At 46.5% G+C, this 21,444-nt stretch overlaps 2 protein-coding genes across 3 annotated transcripts; one reads left to right on the forward strand and one right to left on the reverse strand.

The window, feature by feature from the left end:
* Window positions 1–2,068: 2,068 nt before the first annotated feature.
* On the forward strand, window positions 2,069–6,749 carry LOC119318075 (prolyl-tRNA synthetase associated domain-containing protein 1-like). Of its 2 annotated transcripts, none has more exons than XM_037592588.1 (12): window positions 2,069–2,215; window positions 2,613–2,672; window positions 2,756–2,809; window positions 2,898–2,958; window positions 3,043–3,119; window positions 3,651–3,700; window positions 4,078–4,160; window positions 4,418–4,488; window positions 4,562–4,712; window positions 5,593–5,726; window positions 5,802–5,900; window positions 6,516–6,749. In XM_037592588.1, exons 1-12 carry the CDS (start codon window positions 2,177–2,179, stop codon window positions 6,609–6,611), a joined length of 975 nt encoding a protein of 324 aa, XP_037448485.1. In that variant the 5' UTR covers window positions 2,069–2,176; the 3' UTR covers window positions 6,612–6,749. The 2 variants fall into 2 exon arrangements, with proteins under 2 accessions (XP_037448485.1, XP_037448484.1); XM_037592587.1 differs by having other exon boundaries at window positions 2,070–2,215; window positions 5,590–5,726.
* Window positions 6,750–6,889: 140 nt separating this feature from the next.
* LOC119318074 (E3 ubiquitin-protein ligase RING1-like) lies at window positions 6,890–8,712 on the reverse strand. Its single transcript, XM_037592586.1, has 3 exons — window positions 7,446–8,712; window positions 7,116–7,211; window positions 6,890–7,015 (listed from the first exon to the last, which is right to left on the reverse strand). The coding sequence occupies exons 1-2, from the start codon at window positions 8,398–8,400 to the stop codon at window positions 7,174–7,176; spliced, it is 993 nt and encodes a 330-aa protein (XP_037448483.1). The 5' UTR covers window positions 8,401–8,712; the 3' UTR covers window positions 6,890–7,015; window positions 7,116–7,173.
* Between the last annotated feature and the right edge of the window lie 12,732 nt (window positions 8,713–21,444).

A 21,444-nucleotide genomic window follows, 5' to 3' on the forward strand; every position in this document is an offset into this window, starting at 1 on the left:
AAGTACTCTCTCCATCTGGATTTATTATGTCATATTCTATTTATATTTGAAAAGTAAAATTTAAGTTGTATGTCATAAATAATTATATGGTTAGATTCATATCTGAAATAATTTTTCAATGATAGTCTTTTTTTGGCACATGACTTATATTTTGCTAGTTAAATTTGTTGTCAAAATGTGACACAAAATATGAGTGGACTAATAAATCCGGATGAATCAAGTACTTGCTAACCGCTAGAGCGTTACACTTGTCTTATTTTCTTAAAGGGTAGTGATCTGCGCCGGTGCGCCGACCCAAATTCGGGCCGCTTGCACCCTGCCCGTCAGATCTAGCTCCCCCGAGCCATCGGATCGCTTCTTGATCTTCCTCAACGTTCCACCCCCCGCACGCGAGCAGCGGAGGAAAAAAGACAGGCATCGTCCAATGGGCAGCACCACTTCCCGTCGTCGAGCAGTCCTTCTCAAGCTGCGGCAGTCGTGCTCGTCGGCGGTGGCGGCCCCGACAGCACCTGCGCGTGTGGCGCTTGCCACTCCTCGTCAGGCGAGCGCCGTGGTTGAATCACGCCACTGGATTGCAGCACGCCCCCCCGCCCCCCGATCTCTCTGTAGTTGCAGCACCTAGTCGCCGCCGTCGTAGCACCGCCGAGTTTGCCTGCCGTAGCTCTCTTGCCCAGTTTCTGGCGAAAATTGAGCGTCTGGAGAGATGCCTAGTGCTGCAATCGGCTACCAAAAAGCTACGGCCGGTAACAAAAAAAGCTTCAGTCGACGATGAAAAAAGTTTCAACCGGTATACGACGAAAGCAATGGACGACCACGAAATGTTGCAACCGGTGACAAAAAAAAGCTTCATCTGACGAGCAAAAAAGCTTCGTTCGTCGATGGAAAAAGTTTCAACCGTAGACGACGAAAGTCATGGATGTCAACAAAAAGCTTCAAACAACGGTTACAAAAAGCTACAACCGGCAGTGAAAAAAGCTTCAAACTTCATGTCTTACCTGTGACCCCTGCGACGGCGATGACGATGCAGCTCCGCCGTAGCCGCTCGTCGTAGCTCGCCGTTGAAGCTTTTTGCAAGGCCGGTTTAAGCATTCTACATCGCCGGGGTTGCAGCTTTTAACTCTTGTAGCAAAAAAAAATGGAGAGACGTCATGGCCATCGTCGAGGAAGATTTCTCAATCTCTGGTTGAAGCTTTTTCATCTACAGGTTGAAGCTTTTTTGCAAAACGGTTGTAACTTTTCCTATATTCCGTTGTCTGGTTGAAGCTTTTTTATCTACTAGACGTAGCTTTTTGTGTCCATGGTTGTAGCACAGGAAAACGCCGTTTGCAACTTTTTCCAGTGCCGCGGTTGCAGCTCCTCTGGGTCGCCATGGTTGTAGCACAGGCACCTCGGTCCTCCTGTCGTTTGGCCTGTCGCCGGTTGCATCAAAAAAGGGAGAGAGGAGGCGGAGGAGAAGAAAGAGAGGGAGAAGGAAGAAAAAGGAGGTGCGAAGACGAGCGGGGCCGCAACCTACATCCATGGGCGACGGCGAGCTGCTCCACGCGTTGCAATGAAGGAGATCCGCGTTGAAGGAGGAGACGGGTAGAGATGCGGCGTCATGGGGGCGAGATCCGCACAAGGTTGAAGGCTGCGAGAGTGGCCCCGTTTCATACGTGTCGTTTGGTGTATTACTGAGGCGAAGCGTGCGTGGATGCGGCCGGCCCAATGTTCGGCCGGTGCATCGTCCCCAAACAGTTTCCTTTCTTAAATGCCATGAAAACCTAATCTACGGGGTAATTCCCCTGATTCCCGCGAGAGTGGAACTGTTAACTGAATCCATGTGAGCTGAGATCGATGCTGCGGTCACCATCGAGTAGGGTTCCCAGTCAAAAGCAACAGAACGGAGCTCCCTCGCTGTCATGTAAAACAGCTGGTTATCACACGAGATTAATTATTAATTGGAGCATCCGTCGGACACACGATGTGGAGAGCAAGGTAGTACAGTAAAAAAAGAAAGAGACGATAAATTTTCCAAAAAAGTGTATGGATTGCGGTTCGGGTCCCGACCGTATGCGCTGCCCGCACCCGACCCGCGTCGCCCATAGCATCCGCGCATCCGCATGCGCATCCGACACGCTCCCAGCTCTAGCAGTCCCGGCTTTCCCTGCTCGCCTCGCAGCCGCCGCCGCCGCCAGCCATGGGTCGCACCAAGGACGAGCTCCTCGCGCGCCTCGAGGTCCGTGCTCTCTCGCTCCCTTCCTTCTCCGGTTGCCCCTCCCCTGCGTAGCCACCTCCCGGTCGCGGAGATCGGCTGGACTGGGCCTCGTTCCCCCTGCCTGCCGCCCCTGGCTGTAGCGCCGACGAGGTGCTGCAGTCGATACAGATTTAGTGCGGAAGCTAGCTGGGTTAGAAATCCTGGCGCGAGAAGGCGTCGTTGGTTGCTGAAATTTAGTTTTGCGGTGTCAGCGAAGGGGTTAGGGTTTTAAATCCACCACTAGCTATATCGCGTGACCACGACGATATGCTGCGTCCCCCGGTGACTTCCAACATACAACGCTTGGTTTCTAGCAGTGTACAAAACTTACAACGAAGCTAGGGCCTACGGCTAAGCTTGGTGTCTTGTTTTTCTGCAGGAGCTTAAGATCGATTTCAAGCGCTACGACCACCCGGTTGTGCTGACGGTCGAGGAGCAGGTTTGTGAACCACCGAGTCCGTATTTGGTTCTGCGATGGCTTCCGTTCGATATGATGTAATGTGATTACTTCTGTTATGACAGGCCAAACATGTGGGAAATTTCGGAGGCGCGTTGACTAAGAATCTACTTCTGAAGGTATGCTTGTTGGCAACTAATGAACGGTTAATTCTAGGAAGCCTGATAGACTGAGTATTTATGTATTGATATGAGTTGTGGGTTTCAGGACAAGAAGCACCGGTTGTATATCGTTTCTGCACTTGCTGACACCAAAGTTGACATGAAAAGTAGGTGAATCTACTGATGATTGCAGTTTTTTCTAGCTTATTTGGGCATCAGGACAATTAATCTCTTTTCTCTAAAATGAGCAGTTCTGTCCCAGCGTCTTGGTTTGGGAAAAGGTGGCGTGCGGATGGCTCCTGAGGAGAATTTGCGTCAAGTGCTTCAGGTCTGCCTGCTTATGATGCTGTTTTAGGCACCACTGTTCTTCTTGGTTCCATAATTTTGGATCTTATGTGGCATAAGTACTTCCCTGGTAGTTTGTGAGGTTCACTGAAAAACCTGTCAAGAAGGGATGATACAATATTTTGCTTAATTTAAAAGATCTTTTCATTGTTTAAATTGCCATCGTTACAACATGTGTGTGCCGTAATGTTGTTTACCATTGGAGGTTTACTTTCTTCAAGTATGAGAATTTGAAAAAAAAAACTTTACTTCTATAGTTAATAGCGTTGAGCTCAGAAAGCAAGATGTCTCGAAATCACATCATTTGTTAGTCAGTACTCCCTCCGTAAACTAATATAAGAGGATTTAGAATACTAAAGTAGTGATCTAAACGCTCTTATATTAGTTTACAGAGGGAGTACTAAATTGACTTAATGCATAATTGCACCCTACTTGTTGGTTAGCTCACTTGTTCTACTTTAAAAATCTATGTTTTTTTATGTTAATGTGGTCTTTGCTCCTTGATTATGCCCAGGTACCGTTAGGATGTGTTACTCCGTTTGCGCTATTCAATGAGTCCGCGAGGTATGGTAGCTTGCTTTGACTGTACCATTCCCTCTCCCTCTGCTAGCCATAATCTTGTTTCTACTTTCAAGCCATAATTTTGACAGATTGATGGGGATAGTGAGAGCTGTCCAATTCCCGCTTCCCTAAACAGTAAATGGTTCATCGCTATGATGGTCCGTGCCATTATGTCATCATGAGCATGGCAGACCTTTCTACTCCATTCCCCATGGTTAAGTTTGAATATTAGAAACCTGCTGAAATATTTAAAGCCATATGCAAGCTTATTTCAATGTGCTTTGATTTTTGTGTGTTCACTTACTGTTTGATAGGTATCTTTATTTTTATTGCACTCCCAAGTATAATATGTTGTTACTGATTCATGCAATTTATGGCAGTGCCGTCTCATTATTACTGGACCAAGGGTTCAAGTCTAAACAGAGCTGCTACTTCCATCCACTGACAAATGATGTGACTATTGGTATGACAGATACTACCATCACTTCCTTCACTTAAAATGTTTCATCGCTTTCATGTATTATTGTTAATAAATACATACTATAGTTACTGAATCACACACTGTTGTGTTGCCTTCCCATGATGCACACTTGTGCGAAGGTTGCACAGATGATGTTTCTTTACCTGGCTAATATTATGCGCTCTGCAAACAATTAAGGGACACTTGACACCGAAATCTTTTATTTATGCACTTGCTAATTCCTGATTACTTCATCTCAGCCCTCAGTTCAAGCAACCTGGACAAGTTTCTCCTCTCCATTGGGAAGCAACCAGCTTATGTAGACTTGGAGGTAATCTTTGGATCATCAGTCTATGATTTCTTAGAAATAATTGAGAGCGACTAACATTATTGTTTTGGTTCAGGCCTCACCAGTGGTAGGTAAAGATAATCCCCCTGATCTAGCAGATCTTGTGCCTTCTGGTGCATTCTGTTCCTCAGAAGAATCAGTTGAGAATCCGACTCCTAAAGATGCTCCTCAAGTCAACGTACCCAAAGAGAAAACATGTCTACCAGGTGAGTATTGACATGTAACATCTTCGTCATTGTACCTGGCCTGTTGGTCATCTTGCTATGCCTGCCGTTGATTGGTGTGGTTGTTAATGAGTGCGAGCAAAGCATTTCTGTAGCATGTACTCCCTCCGTTCGGAATTACTTGTCGCAGAAATGAATGTATCTAGATGTATTTTAGTTCTAGATACATCCATATCCGAGACAAGTAATTCCGAACGGAGGAAGTACTAAAAAATAACATGGAGAAACGTAATGGTGCTGTGTAGTATTGTGATGTAACATCTTCGTCATTGTACTCACTCATTTTTGCAGTTTCAGTTTTATGGTGTTCTATTGAATCAACCAAATTTATTTGACCTGGCCTGTTGGTCATCTTGCTATGGAGATACGTGATGGTACTGTGTAGCACAAGTATCATAGTTAGTCATGCTGGGAAATCTGAAGTTCTGAACTATGCCCAAGTCATGTTGGGAAATCTGAAGTTCTGAACTATGCCTAAGAGCATGACATAAAAAAAAAAGAATGAACAAACACTTGATATGGATGTAGAACTAGGGTTGAGAGCTGCCAAGACAATGTTTGTTGCTGCCATCAGAGCAAACAAGCACCCTGTTTGTCATAGACCATTGTCTGGCTACCAGCAAGAGAATACACCACCTGTTACACATTTTTTATCAGGATAGAGACAAACCAACAGTAGCATGTCAATTATAATTTTCTAGGATGGGAATATTGAATACTGTACAGGGAGTAAACATCATTTTTCGTTCCTTGTTGTTTATCCAAGCTTTTAGACATCCATTATGTATTTATAAGCTTTATGGAGCTTTTCAAGTTTCAACTTTCAACGGTAAATATGACATGGCATGTTCTTCATCAGAAGTGAAGGCTAAGCCCAAAGTTCAGAAGAAGGGGGCAGAAAGTTCAGAGAGTAAAGTTCCTACTAATAATGGCGCAAATGTTGAGATATTTGCAAGTGATGTGCTTGAGGTCATCTTCCCATTGTTCCTGTCTGAGGTAATCCAGTGACCTTACCATGTTAGTTTTCGTATATGATGCCTGCCCCTTGTGTTGATAAGTATTCTCTTGCAGGCATCAAAGAAATTGAATATTAAACAGGAAGAGCTTACTCAAATTTTAAAATTAGATGACTTTAAACGACGAGCTGCTCCAGATCTGGAGAGTGTAACGGTTAGTTTCTCTTGTGATATTTGTTAGTAGTTAGCAATTCTTAGTAATATCTTGAAGCAAGCATAGAGTAGAGAAAATTGAATCTCCTGGTAGAAATACATCTCATTATGCTTTTTCCATGGAAAAATCCCAATGTTAGCTTGAAAGCCTCACTCATGCCCAAGTTACCTCCGTCCTTGTGCAGTTGTGCTAAAAGGCTATATGATGAATTAACCTGGAATCTCCTCGAGACCTGTGAACATTTGCAGTGATCTGCTGATCTAAGATTAACCTCCTGGTGTCTGAATTGTATTTGTGAAAATTAGCTCATTTGGTGTCGCAAGATAAAATTAGCTCCCCTTGCTTGTATGATTTTGTGGTAGTATTATTGCAGTTTAGATTTTGATTAACCTGATCCAGAATGCTAATTTGCCCCTATATAATACTTCCTCCGTCTGGAATTGCATGGCGCTCAACTGGATGTGTCTAGACGTATTTTAGTGCTAGATACATCCGCTTGAGCGTCAAGTAATTCCGGATGGAGGGAGTGTAACAAATAAACAGGGGAGGTCGATATTTGGTGCATAATGTATACGTTGCTACGGCAAATGTCTAATGCAAATGTTTTTAATGCAGAATATGTTCAAAAACGCAGCATACACTGCAGGATTTCACGCTGGCTTTGATACCATGCTCAAGTCGGGTTTAGGTGGGATGCCCTCCCGGAAATAGTCGGTTACATTGATATAGGAGACAGTGAGCTGATTCAGTCGATTTTTGTATGCCCCTCGGAGTAAAATCAAACCATACCATACATACTTATTATGTTGAATGATTCGATCGAATGTATCACCTTAAGCCTTTGTGATAGTTCTTTTCTTTTGGATTTGCTCAATTGCTTTCACGTATTGCTTTGAGATTGCTGCGCAGATTGCTTCAGCCGCTAGATAAATCCGCTCAACTGAGCTAAAAATGAAAATCACAACTCTTTGTATCGTTTACATTGTGGGTGGCACGATTACATTTTGGCCGTTCTTTGCACTATTACATTCTCCTATTTTATTTCCAGTGTGCTCTGCTTCTCCGGTACATCCACCATTGCCGTTGAAATATTTACAGCGGCTGTCATGCTTTACCTGCCAGTAACAGCCAACAAAATGTCAAGTCAGTAAGCGCGTATTTGCAGGGTCAGTGTTCTGATGAGTTGCAAGCACGGCATCGATCAGATGACTTAACTGAGCAAACAGGTTCAGGTTGTCTTTGGCGTAGGGACTGGCATCCCGGCTGGAAACGGCTAGAGGAGAAACAGAGAGCGCCACCACGCGTAGAAAGCTGAAAGAAAAATTCAGAAGAAAACAACTTAAAACAAGCATGCTGTTATATAGTCCAACAAAGAAAGTCAAGAATGCAAATAAACTCGTTATCTGTTCTTCCATTGATTATTATTACTAGGAGTACATTAGAGTTGTCAGTTATCACAGTATAGGTCTTGTTAGGCGAAGAAGGAGAAGAAGAAAACGCAAGTGGCGACGAGAACGAAAGACTGGAGGGCCGACAGGTCATTACCGCCGGCGTCGCCATCCTCGGGCCTGCCGTGTCCGCGCCCGTGCGCGCGCCGGCCGTACTCCCACCCGTCGTCCGCGTCCTCCGTCCCGCGCGCCGGCACCATCCACGACAACGGCCCCCACCTCACCGTCGTCGCCGGCTCCCTCTCCCTGTCTCTGTTTCTTGCACCGTTGCTGCCGCTGGGGCGACGTGTGCTGGAGGCGGCGCCGGTGCCGGGCAGCTTGAAGCGGCAGACGGGGCACGAGTTGTGGAGGCGGAGCCAGGGCACGATGCAGTCCGAGTGGTACACGTGCTTGCACGGCAGCTGCCGCGCCGCCTCCCCGAGCTCGAACTCCTCCTTGCACACGGGGCACTGCGACCCGCCGTCGTCCGACAGGTGCTGCGCGGCGATCCGCACCGTCGGGAGCGAGTCGATGGCCGACGTGGGGGCCGGCGCCGGGCCCGGCCGGTCGTTCTGGGTCAGCTCCTCCACCAGGCGGTTGAGGTCGCCCCCCGTGAAGTAGTCCCCCGGGTCGATGGACGGGGGCGTGGCCGGCCGCCGCGCCACCGGCGCCGGCGGCGGGGAGGGCATGCGCCGGCGAGGCGGGGGCGTCGGGGCCGGCGCATGGACCCGCGTCGGCTCCCGCACCGGCGGAGGCAGCTGCCGGAACGGGCGCCCGGGCACCGTGGGCGCGGCGCCGTACACGACCCACCGGCGCGGGTTCCCGTCGTGGTAGTGCGGGTGCGGGTACGGGTGCGGCGCGAAGTGGTGCGGGAAGTAGCCCGGCGGGGGGAGCGCTGGGCGCGGCGGCGGGTCGATCTCGTGGAGGAAGCGGCCGTAGCAGCGCGGGCAGAAGACGTCGGTGGCCGGGTAGGAGATGATGCGGAGCGCCCGCGCGCACTCGTAGCACCAGTACATGCGGCACGTCCGCTGCCGCGCCTGCCCCCCGCCACCGCCGCCGTACACAGGCATCATCGTCCCGCTAGGTGGAGTGCTGGCAAGGTCTTGGGAAGTTGACAGACCGCGTCGTCGGAGTGCATGGAGCAGGAGGATTGCATGGTTTTAAAGGAAGGCAGTGCGAGAGATCGTGACACGGGCGGGAATTAAAGGATGGCTTTGCGGGGAGAAGAAAGCGATTCCGCGGCGATTGCCACTTTGCTTTGGCTGGTGGTGTGCAAGCGAGGCTGTGCTGTGGCTTGTGCGTGGTGCAAACCTCGGGGAGGGGGAGCTGGTTGTGGTTGCTTGCCGGCCAGGAGGAAGAGGAGGATGAAGGGCGGAGCGAGGAGGTGGCGGTGGCGGTGGCGGGAAGTAACTGTGGACGGCTCGGTTTGGGGCGTGGAGGAGGGGAAGGAAGGAAACGCCGAGAGCAACCGAGCGAGCTCGCGCCCGCTCTGCTGAAACAGGCCAGGATGGGCTGAAGCCCAGAAATGGCTCTAGCCTTTGGGCCACCGCGGGAGGAGTGCCACGAATTACCGTATCAGGTTGCTAAAAAATAGAAAGGAAAAAGACAACCGGATAAGGATCATAGTTTAAAAAACAGACCGGACCACTGGTCGGACCAGAAAAATCCGGAACCGGCGGCCTCAGCGGTTTTATAAGCTAATAAGACAGTTATGCAAACATATGGACAAAACCGGTTGATCCAGCTGTTTTTCTGGAGTCATGTGTGTTTAAATTATGGTTTGGTAATCGTATTTCACGGAGAGTAATTGAACCAATCATGGTATCAAATAATTCTGTATTTGTTGGTCTATGGAATTTCTTAAACGCAAATGTTGTATGATACCTTTCTTGTGTGAAATTTGTTCTCGAATCATTGATTGGTCCACAAAATTATGGTATTGAATAATTATTCACCGTCTGTTCAATAAAATTGCATAAACATGATTATCATATGGCATGTCTATGTTTTGAAGATTGTATTTGTATCATTTATTTAATTTATTTACCTACATTGTTGCCCGTTGCAACAACCACCATTTTACTAGTCCATTGTTTTTTATAGAGAAAAGTACATTTTCATCCCTCAACTTACTGATAGTCTATAAATTGTCCCTCAACTCCAATACAAGGAAAACCAAGCCCCTCGTCTATCGAAACAATCTAATTTTCATCCTTTGAGCTATTACGGTTGGTTTTTGCGCCGACATGGTTTTGACTGTTAACCGTCTACTTTTCATCCCTTGGGCTATTACAGATGGTTTTTGTGCCGACATGGTTTTGACCATTAATCATCTACTTTTCATTTCTTGGTCTATTACAGATGTTTTTTGTGCCAACATGGTTTTGACGGGTAACCGTCTACTTTCCCAAAATGTGAAAATCATGTCAACACCCCAAAATGATGAGCAATGGCCTACGAAACGGGACAAACTCAAACAAAACTGCAAGCCCGACGACCTCCCCGTAAGCGCACCCCGCCCCAAAGCGAGGAGAAATAGCCTATGAAATGGGTCAAAGAGGATTCCCATGGTATAATTTTTGAAGCATATAGTTTTATTTTATTAGTTAAATTTATAGTCAGATGGAAGGAGTAACTATTTGTTTCTTTTTTGGGTGAAACTGCATGTGTGCTTCTTTAAATGAAAATAAATAAATAAATGACGGGTCAAAGTAGCAAATTCAATGAGCCATTATAACAAGTGTGAAGCACAAAAAATATTACAAGGTAAACACCCATTAAAGGGACGCGAAGTATCTTAGCTCGAGCTTAAATAAGCTCAAGTGAACAGTAAAATCTGAATTCTTATTTTTTTCTCAAATACGCACAAACATGCATATCATTTATTATAGAAAAGAGGGAAAGACTCCCCAAAGTGTTCATCTGTACAGATATTTACAGTTAGGCTTTGCCTAACTCCACCCAACTCACGCATCTAACTACTCAGGAGCCACCCACGGTAAGCCCTCCGTCTCTTGGATCAGGCCAGCCTTCACCCACCAGCTTCCCTCCTCTTTGATCTGTCTAATGCAGGTCGCCACAGATGGCGTTGCTCCGTTGAAAACGACATCGCTGCGGTGTTTCCATATGATCCACATGCCAACTAGGCATTTAGCGCGTGTGGGTTTCCGGTGCTGTCGGTCTTGCTCCTGCCTGATGCACCACTCCTCCAATGATTCGTCTATCCTAGGGGCGAAGCCTTGTCTACCAGTACCCTCCACGAACCAATGCCATACCCGTCGTGCGAATGCACAGTTGATTAGTAGATGTTGTATGGTCTCCTCCTCTTGATCGCAAAGCGGGCATGCATCTTGGTGTGGGAGCCCTCATCGCGCGAGTCTATCCGATGCCCAACATCGATTCTTGAAGGCAAGCCAGGCGTACAATCGACACTTGAGGGGGGCTCGCGATTGCGAAGCGAAGGGCACCGTCGGCGAGGCCTCCAATCCCATGAACCTTGCGCCATAAGCAAAACGTGCCGAGAACTGTCCATGCTTCTCCCAAGCCCAGTGCACCGTCTCCTCAGAGCCCTCCATGAGATGGAGTGTAGATATCTTGTGCCATAGTCTTAGGAATTCCTCGAGCTCACCGGCTGTGAGGTCCGGTCCGACGTCCCTGGCCCATGTATGGTTACTTCGCTGCCAGAATAGTCCGTGTCCTTCGCGTACGCCTCGAGACCCTCTCATATACTGCCGGAGCAAGCTCACATATTCTCTGCCCATCGATCCATCTTTCCTCCCAGAATAAAGCGGTCCTGCCATTTCCCACTATGACATGAGTTGCTGCGCGGAATAGGGCCATAGATTCCTTCGGCACCGGTATGTTGAACTCTGCCCACGACCTAAAGTTGTCTGATCTTTGCAGCCATGGCCATCTCGCCCGTAGTGCCTTGTTGAGCCAATGTAGGTTCAGAATGCCGAGGCCACCTGCCCACTTTGGCGTACACACCAAGTCCCATGCCACTGCACAGTGTCCACCATTCGCCTCTTGTTTCCCACACCACAAGAATCCTCGACAGATTTTGACAAGGGCCGTTAGCGTCTTTGGTGGCAAATCCAGTGCAAGCATCGAGTGGATCGGGATGGAGCATAGCATGGATGTAATTAGGATGAGCCATCCACTTTTGGGCATCATGGCCGCCTTCCAGTTTGGCAAGCATCTTGCAAGTTGGTCCACAATCCTTTGAAGCTATTCTGCCATCTGTTTCCTCAGAGTTAGTGGCAAGCCCAAGTAGGCTTGAGGGTTGGGGCGGGGTGGGTGCTCGGGCAGGCGGCGCCGGTGCCTCCCTCCCTCGGCTATCCGTCCGTACGCCTTGGGAGCCCTCCGCCACCACCTCCTCCGAGTGGCACTACTCGGGAGGAGGTTATTGCCTTTGGTGGGATCCCCGACCTGGTATCTATGGGGCGACGGGTTAGTTCTCGTCTCCAGGACCACCCGGAGATTGATGACATGCAGCAGAGGTGCGCTATGAGGGCGACCAAGCTTCGTGACATTGAGGTCACCACCGGAATGTCCGTCAACTTGTCCAATTCTATTTTGCATTTTTCAAAGGATGAGATTATAAATAATGCAAACCAATTAGGAGTTTCGCTAGGGAGTACTAATAGTGAAATCTCCAACTCGGTTAATGATCTCCTTGATTTGGAAGCGGAACGTGCTTTAGAAACTATTCGAAACCTAGCAGCAGTAAGCAAAGTTTTAAATAGCGGGCTATAGCTGCGCTATAGTCCAGCTATAGCGTTTTTGGACCCTCCCCGCTACAGATAGGTCAATTTAGGGCCGGCCAAGAAAGCCCACTAATAGCGCCGCTATTGCCCATAGCGCTATGAAAATTTAGCGTTTAGCATTTTTTTCCTGCGATCCCGGCCCAAAATTTCAGCCCAAATTGGAAATCGCACGCGTGAAGCCCCCTCGTGTCCCTTTTACCCTAACCACCATCCGCACTCCTACCCTCCCGTATCCCTTTTCCTCCCCAAAATATCTGCTATGGAGGCTGGCGGCGGCGGCAACTAAGCAGGGACGGCGACGGCTCGTTGACTTCCCCTCTCCCAGCGACGCCCCCTTTGCCGGCGAACCCCTCCTCGCGGGGACGCCTGCTTCTCCCAGCGGCGGCCTCTCTCCCGAGTGCGCACGACCTCGACACCTCCTTCTCTGACGGCCCTTTCCCGGTGACGCCCCCTCTTCAGCCATCTTCTCCAAGCAGCAACGTCCTAGCCTGCAATGAGTCAGCAGACCCCATCGACATGCAAGTTCTATCCTCAAATCTGTCCTTTTTTCTACTCTTCTTCAAGCTTCATTGTAATGGGATCTCTGTTATATGCAAAATATTGGCTATATACTTATATGTGCGTGCTTGCTTGTTGTCCGAGAAATTTCTGAATCTCTAAACTTGGAGTGACAATGAAGACTAAGAAAACAAATACTCATAGCTTGTGAATGTATACGAATTCCATCCTAGGTTTATCTAGTTTTGGGAAATCATATATGCACTGAATCTCTGAATATATTAAATGTTGATTTACCTGGAGAGTTGTTTGTGCCCCCTGTGTAGAGTTTGTACTTTGTAGTAGATTAAACATTATTGTTTCAGTGCGGCTGATGCTATGTTTGATTTCTATTCTGCCTAACTTAATTCTGTTTTTTTGTTTCATAGGTGCAGGTATCTCAAGCACAGCCTCCGTACCACAAACAGCAGCAGCTCGTGCTGTTGCATCAAATGATGCTGCACGGAAGTACTGTACCATGCCAGATCCTAATAGAACATACGCTCTGCAATGCATTTTCTGTGACAAGATATTAACTAGCGGCGTAACAAGGGTAAAGTATCACCTTGCTGACATTAAGAAGTGCAATGCTACACCATGCCAGAAGGTTCCTCAGGATGTGAAGGAGGAGATGAAGGTTTTGCTCCTAAAGAGTAATGATGCGAAGGATAAGAAAATCACAGAATTGGAAAAGATAAGAAGTTCAGTTAACTTAGATCACTCGGAGGGAGAAGAGGAGAGTGATGACGACAGTGACAATGATATTGTGTTGTCAACACAAAGCAGAAGCAGATCCCAAGGTGGCCCTATGGACAAGTTCTGCATGTCAAGTGTAGAAGAATGTGTCAAGAGGAATCAAGGGCAAACTCTCAGCGTAAAGGTTCAATCAAAGCTGTCATCTCAGAAGACAGAAGAGAGGAGGAATAGAGCTTGTGGGTACATCTGTCAGTTTTTCTATGAAGCTGGCATTCCACACAACACTGTGACACTTCCTAGCTTTGCGAGTATGCTTGTGGCCATTGGACGTTTTGGCAAGGACCTTCAAGGACCTAGTGCCTATGAGATGAGTGGGCCATTCCTGCAGAAAAGAAAGAAGAAGGTGTTTGACTCATTCAAGAACCATAAGAAAGCATGGGAGCAGACAGGTTGTATGGTAATGACCGATGCATGGACAGATAAGAAAGGCAGAGGAGTAATGAACCTAGTTGTTCACAGCGCACATGGGGTCTTATTTACGGATTCGGTTGATTGCTCGAATGTCAAAAAATGGGAAATACATCTATGAGCTTGTAGACAGGTGTATTGAAGATATAGTGCCAGAAAAGGTTGTCCAAGTGGTGACTGACAATGCTAGTGTTAATACAGCAGCTGCAAGTCTAATGAAAGCAAAGAGACCAAACATTTTTTGGTCTGGATGTGCAGCCCATTGTATTGATCTCATGTTGGAAGATATTGGGAAGCTGAATCTAGTTGAGAAAACAATTGTCCAAGCTAGGCAAGTTACCGTGTTCTTGTATGCTCATACGAGGGTTTTGGCTTTGATGAGGAAAACACTTGGAAGAGACTTGGTCCGTGCTGGTGTTACTAGATTTGCCACGGCTTATCTGAATCTAAAAAGTTTTCAAGATAACAAGAAGGAGTTGCTTAAACTATTCAGATCAGAGGAGCTAAATGACATGGGGTACTTAAAGAAGGACAAGGGTAAGAAGGCTCTAAAAGTTGTGCAAACTGATTCCTTTTGGAAAGGTGTTGACACTGCTGTCAATTTCTTTGAGCCAATGGCTAATGTGCTGAGAAGGATGGATAGTGATGTGCCAGTGATGGGAGTCTTCCATGGTTGTATGCTAGATGCAAAAAAGGAAATCTCTTTGAGATTTGACAATGATGAGAGTCGTTTCAAAGCTGTTATAGATATCATTGACAAGAGGTGGGACAACAAACTCAAGACGCCACTACATTTGGCTGGGTACTTTCTCAATCCCTACTATTACTATCCAAACAAGAATGCAATTGAGAATGATGGATCATTCAGAGCAGCCGTCATCCATTGCATTACAAGGATGATTCAAGATGAGACGTTGCAACAGGAGATTATGGATGAACTCAACATGTATGAAGAAGAGGCTCAATCTTTTGGAACAGACATTGCCACACGACAGAGAAGAAACAAAAATTTTGATCCAGGTTAGTGCAATTTGTTTTAAACCAGTTTCAAACTTTCTTTGTTTCTCATTTTGTATATGTCTAAGTATATAACTAATAATCTGTGAATGACTTGATGCAACAAAATGGTGGTTGAATCATGGCACAAGCGCACCCAAGCTGAAGAAATTGGTTAGAAAGATCCTCACATTGACATACAACTCCTCAACTTGTGAGAGAAACTGGTCAACATTTGAACAAGTAAGAAAGGAAACTATAACTCTAGAACTGTACAAAATAGTTGATTTCTGTTCTCACATGTGACCATGTGTTCCTTGATTTCTTTTCACCTACACTCAATTTTCCTTCACTATGTAGGTTCATACAAAAAAACGTAACAGACTACTCAGTGATAGGTTGAGGGATCTTGTCTTTGTCAAATTCAACGTGAGGCTGCAGCATCAGAGAGAAAATAAGAACAGAGACCCCATAGAGAAGGTCACCAATTATATTCTGGAGGATGAAGACAATGAGTTCATTACTGGGATCGTTCCTGATGACAATGCCGGCGAACATTTAGGTAATGAAGCCCAAGCTCAACAAGAGACTTCAACATCACAAGCACAAGGAAGAAAAAGAAAGAGACCTGCAGTAGCCAACAAGAAGAGGAAGAAGAGCATTCACTCTCTTCTTAATAGCATTGAAGAAGATCCCATGCTTTGTTCTTCCTCTTCGGAATCAGAAGATGATCAAGCTCGAGATGAGTCTAACTATGCCTCTGCTGATTCAGATTGATGCACTGCAATTTTATGGCGGTTTGTCTGTAGTTTGCCATCTTACTTTTGTTATGTGCAAGTCCTGCTAGTTGTTAGACTGAAATATGTGTAAGGTATGAGATATCTACTGTGTGAGTGTGCCTTTTGTTGTTATGTGCTGGACTGAACCTACTCCTGTGATGTGCAAGTTTGCCTTTTGTTGCTATGTACTATATTGAACCTTCTCCAGTTATATGGTGTGCTATTATCTTCTTCTTTTCATTATTTAGTAAAACAGCTAAATGAGGGCATAGCCCGCTATAGCTCCGCTATAGCCTTTTTTAGCTGCTGGTCGAGCCGCTGCTAAATGGCGTAGCCCGCTATTTAAAACTTTGGCAGTAAGAACTATGAATGACGCTGAGATTGATGCGTTGGGGTGAGAGTGCTTGATAATTTTTGTGCGGACCTTGCGCCATCCACTACTGAATCCGAGGAGGAGGAGGCTAGCCTAGAGGATGTAGTGAATAAACCGCCAGAGCCCGATTATGAGGACCGGATGGAGGACCATACCAAACCCAAACGTAAGTGGAAGCGGAAGGTGTATCCCGCGTCTGCGGTTCGTAGAAGTGCTAGGATTCGGACGGCCAAAAAATTTCATGATGACATATGAAAGGAATCTTTTGGAATAGCAGAGGTCTGAAGGACTTGGCTAAAAGAAGGTTTCTCGCTGAGGTGACTCTGGAGCATCAATTAGATTTCATTGCTCTCTCTGAAACTGGTAGAGATAATTTTGCGACTCGGTTTCTTAACACGCTATCAGGGGGTGTCAAGTTTGATTGGCATTGCCTTCCCCCGCGAGGAAGATCCGGGGGGATCCTTCTTGGAGGGAGATGTGATTCATTGGAAGTCCGAAGTGTAGTGATGGGTGACTTCGCGGTTAAATTTCGGGTTAGGTCTAAAGCTGATGGGTTTAACTGGGCTCTGGTGGCGGTTTATGGTGCCGCCCAACCTAAGTTCAAACCGGAGTTTTTGGCGGACTTGGTTCGAATTTGCGGTTCCGAGCAACTCCCAATTCTGGTTGGGGGTGATTTCAACATTATTAGGAGGAGAGAGGAAAAGAATAACGATAATTTTGACGGCAGATGGTCGTTTATGTTTAACACCATCATTGAAAGCTTGGATCTGAGAGAGATAGAGCTTTCTAGTCAACAATTTACCTGGGCCAACGCTTTGCCAGATCCGACTTACGAGAAGTTGGATCGAGTCCTTGCGAGCGTCGAGTGGGAACATAAGTTCCCTCTTGTAAGGGTTCAGGCTCTCTCGCGCGGTATATAAGATGAGCCAAACCATGTGGGAAACAAAAACACCTTTTCTTTCGAACTTGCTTGGTTTGAACGAGAAGGATTCTTCGATCTAATAGCCAGGGAATGGGCTAAAGATAGAGGAGGCAAGACTTCTGTCGAGCGGTGGCAGAATAAGATTAGACATTTGAGAAGTTTCCTACGGGGATGGGCTAAACACCTTAGTGGGATTTATAAGATTTAAAAGGACAGGCTCCTGTCTCTGATTCAGTCCCTCGATATTAGAGCCGAATCCACGATCTTGCAACCTGCAGAGCTCCAGGTTAAGCTGGATGCGGAGATGAGGTTGAAAGAACTTCTTCGCGAAGAAGAGTTGAAGTGGGCGTTGCGAGCTAAAGTTCGTAAAGTGGTCTAGGGGGACGCGAACACTCAATTCTTTCATTTGATTGCTAATGGCAAGCACAGAAAGAAGAGAATTTTCCAGCTTGAGCAAGATGAAGGAACAATTGTAGGGCAGGACAACCTGAAACTTTACATCACCGAGTATTATAAGTAGTTATTTGGACCTCCGGAGGATAGTCGTGTGTCCCTCGATGAGTCCAAGACTGAGGATGTGCCTCAACTAACTGCTAATGACAATGATATTCTGGTTGCCCCTTTCTTGGAGAAGGAGGTTTTTGATGCCATTATGCAGATGAAAAACAATAAGGCTCCCGGGCCGGATGGATTCCCGGCGGAGTTTTACAAAAAATGTTGGCATATTATTAAGGGGGATTTACTTCCAATGTTCCACGATCTTTTCTCTGGACGGCTTCAATTATTTCACTTAAACTTTGGAACAATAACACTGCTTCCTAAGAAGACATATGCTCTGAGAATCGAGCAGTTCAGGCCGATCTGCCTTCTCAATGTTAGTTTCAAAATTTTTACCAAGGTTGGGACGAATCGGCTCACACAGATTGCGCATTCTGTGGTACAGCATTCCCAAACTGCTTTCATGCCGAATAGAAACATCCTGGAAGGGGTGGTGGTCCTGCATGAAACGCTCCATGAAATCCACTCGAAAAAATTGGATGCAGTGATTTTTAAGGTGGATTTCGAGAAAGCGTACGATAAAGTAAAATGGCCATTCCTACAACAGGCGTTGCGTATGAAAGGTTTCGATGAAGTCTGGCAACGCCAGGTTGAATCTTATACGCAAAAAGGGAGTGTTGGAATTAAAGTTAATGACGAGATCGGTCATTACTTCCAGACACACAAGGGCGTAAGACAAGGGGATCCGATGTCTCCTATTTTGTTCAACATTGTAGTGGATATGTTGGCAATTTTGATAGGAAGGGCTAAGGAGGCTGGTCAAGTGGGAGGCTTGGTACCTCATCTCGTTGATGGAGGGGTGTCCATCCTCTAGTACGCTGATGATACAATCATCTTTATGGAGCACGACTTGGTAAAAGCGAGAAATATGAAGCTGGTGTTATGCTTATTTGAACAATTGACTGGGTTAAAGATTAACTTTCATAAAAGTGAATTGTTCTACTTTGGTAGAGCCAATGATGAACAAGAGGCCTACAAGCAATTGTTTGGGTGTGATTTGGGGGCTTTGCCTTTCACATACTTAGGAATTCCAATCCACCATTGTAAGCTGACAAACAGAGAATGGAAGTGTATCGAGGACCGATTTGAAAAGAAACTGAGTTGCTGGAAGGGCAAGCTCATGTCATACGGAGGCCGCTTAATTCTGATTAATTCGGTTCTCATGAGTATGCCTATGTTTCTTTTGTCGTTTTTCGAAGTCCCAGTTGGTGTTAGGAAAAGACTTGACTTTTATCGATCCCGATTCTTCTGGCAGGGTGATGAGCTAAAAAGCAAATACCATTTAGCCAAATGGGATATCATCTGTAGACCGAAAGACCAAGGGGGTCTTGGGATTGAGAATCTTGAAGTCAAGAACAGGTGTCTTCTCAGCAAGTGGTTGTGGAAGTTATCTAGCAGAACTGACGCCACTTGGGCACAAATCCTTCGTAGTAAGTATCTTCAAACCAAAACTTTGTCTCAGGTCAAAGTACGACCAACGGATTCACCCTTTTGGAAAGGGCTTATGAAAGTAAAGCTTTCCTTGTTTAATAGGACAAAGTTTATTGTTGGTAATGGAGCCAATACGAGATTCTGGGAGGATACTTGGCTCAGAGAGGTACCCCTAGCCATCCAATACCCGTCGGTTTATCGTATTGTTTAACGACGTGAGGTTTTTGTTGCAACGATATTTCAATCAATCCCCCTTAATATTCAGTTCAGACGGGCACTAGTGGGCAATCGTTGGGAAGAATGGCTACATCTAGTAAGGAGACTCATGGATGTTCAACTTTCCCAATAACCCGACAATGTACGCTGGAAGCTCACTAGGTCGGGAGAATTTATAGTTAAATCAATGTATGTTGATGTGATCAATTCAAGCTCGATTCCTAGTTCCAAACATGTGTGGGCTGTCAAAGTTCCTTTGAAAATTAAAGTGCTTATGTGGTTTCTACACAAACAAGTTATTTTAACCAAGGACAACTTGACAAAGCATAATTGGACAGGACCTACTAAGTGTAGTTTCTGTGATCAGGATGAAACGATTAAACACCTTTTCTTGATTGCCCACTAGCTAAAGTTTTATGGAGGACAGTCCATATTGCTTTTAATATTTCTCCACCGAGTACAGTCAACATGTTATTTGGAACGTGGCTTAACGGGGTAGAGCCCAGGTTAGCGTGACATATTCGTGTAGGAGACTGTGCCTTGGTGTGGGCGCTCTGGAATTGCAGGAATGATTTGGTTTTTAACAGGACAACACACATTCATTTTTTGCAGGTTATCTTCAGAGCTACGGCGCTGATCCGTTCCTAGTCCCTACTCACTCCGACGGAGGCCAGGGAGCGTTTGGTTACTGGATCTATCCGCTGGGAGACGGTAGCTCGGGATATCTTCAACCGGTTTGGATGGCGGTCATGTAATAGGATAGGCAATTAGTTTTCCTATCTATTTTTAGCCAGCCGGTTGTGGCATCCTTCTTCTGGCTAGTTGGTGTTTCTAGCCTTTTTGGTTCTGTGTGAGCCTTTTTTATTTTCTCACTTTTGGAGACTTTGAGACCTTGTTGGAACTTATTTTTTTGGTTAATAAGATGGTCGTATGCATCATGCTGATGCAGAGGCCGGGGAGACCCCCCTTTTCCAAAAAAAGTATGTGCATGGGAAACCTCCCATTGGGCAGCCCAGAGTCCCACATACCATGTCCATCTCTTTCTGGGAGCAACAGATTGGGATGGCTGCACTTTTGCTCATGTTAACTGTCATGTTGGAAATATGCCCTAGAGGCAATAATAAAATGGTTATTATTATATTTCTTTGTTCATGATAATTGTCTATTGTTCATGCTATAATTGTGTTATCCGGAAATCGTAATACATGTGTGAATACATAGACCACAACACGTCCCTAGTGAGCCTCTAGTTGACTAGCTCATTGATCAAAAGATAGTCATGGTTTCCTGACTATGGACATTGGGTGTCATTGATAACGAGATCACATCATTAGGAGAATGATGTGATGGACAAGACCCAATCCTAAGCATAGCTTAAAGATCGCATAGTTTGTTTGCTTGAGCTTTTCCGAATGTCAAGTATCATTTCCTTAGACCATGAGATTGTGAAACTCTTGGATACCGTAGGAGTGCTTTGGGTGTGCCAAACGTCACAACGTAACTGGGTGACTATAAAGGTACACTACGGGTATCTCCGAAAGTGTTTGTTGGGTTGGCACGAATCGAGACTGGGATTTGTCACTCCGTATGACAGAGAGGTATCTCTGGGCCCACTCGGTAATGCATCATCATAATGAGCTCAACGTGACCAAGTGGTTGTTCACGAGATCATGCATTACGGTATGAGTAAAGTGACTTGCCGGTAACGAGATTGAACGAGGTATTGGGATACCGACGATCGGGTCTCAGGCAAGTAACGTACCGATTGACAAAGGGAATTGTATACGGGATTGATCGAATCCTCGACATCATGGTTCATCCGATGAGATCATCGAGGAGCATGTGGGAGCCAACATGGGTATCCAGATCCCGCTATTGGTTATTGACTGGAGAGTCGTCTCGGTCATGTCTGTGTGTCTCCCGAACCCGTAGGGTCTACACACTTAAGGTTCGGTGACACTAGGGTTGTTGAGATATTAGTATACGGTAACACGAAAGTTGTTCGGAGTCCCGGATGAGATCCCGGACGTCATGAGGAGTTCCGGAATGGTCCGGAGGTGAAGATTTATATATAGGAAGTCATGTTTCGGCCATCGGGAAGGTTTTTGGGGTAATCGGTATTGTACCGGGACCACCGGAAGGGTCCCGGGGGTCCACCGGGTGGGGACACCTATCCCGGAGGGCCCCATGGGCTGAAGTGGGAGGGGAACCAGCCCTAGATGGGCTGGTGCGCCCCCATGGGCCTCCCCTGCGCCTAGGGTTGGAAACCCTAGTGGTGGGGGCGCCCCACTTGGCTTGGGGGGCACTCCACCCCCCTTGGCTGCCGCCCCCCTTGGAGATGGCATCTCGTAGGGCCGGCGCCCCCTAGGGGTCCT

Source organism: Triticum dicoccoides, chromosome 6A, assembly GCF_002162155.2.
Source record: "Triticum dicoccoides isolate Atlit2015 ecotype Zavitan chromosome 6A, WEW_v2.0, whole genome shotgun sequence".
Lineage (NCBI taxonomy): Eukaryota > Viridiplantae > Streptophyta > Magnoliopsida > Poales > Poaceae > Triticum > Triticum dicoccoides.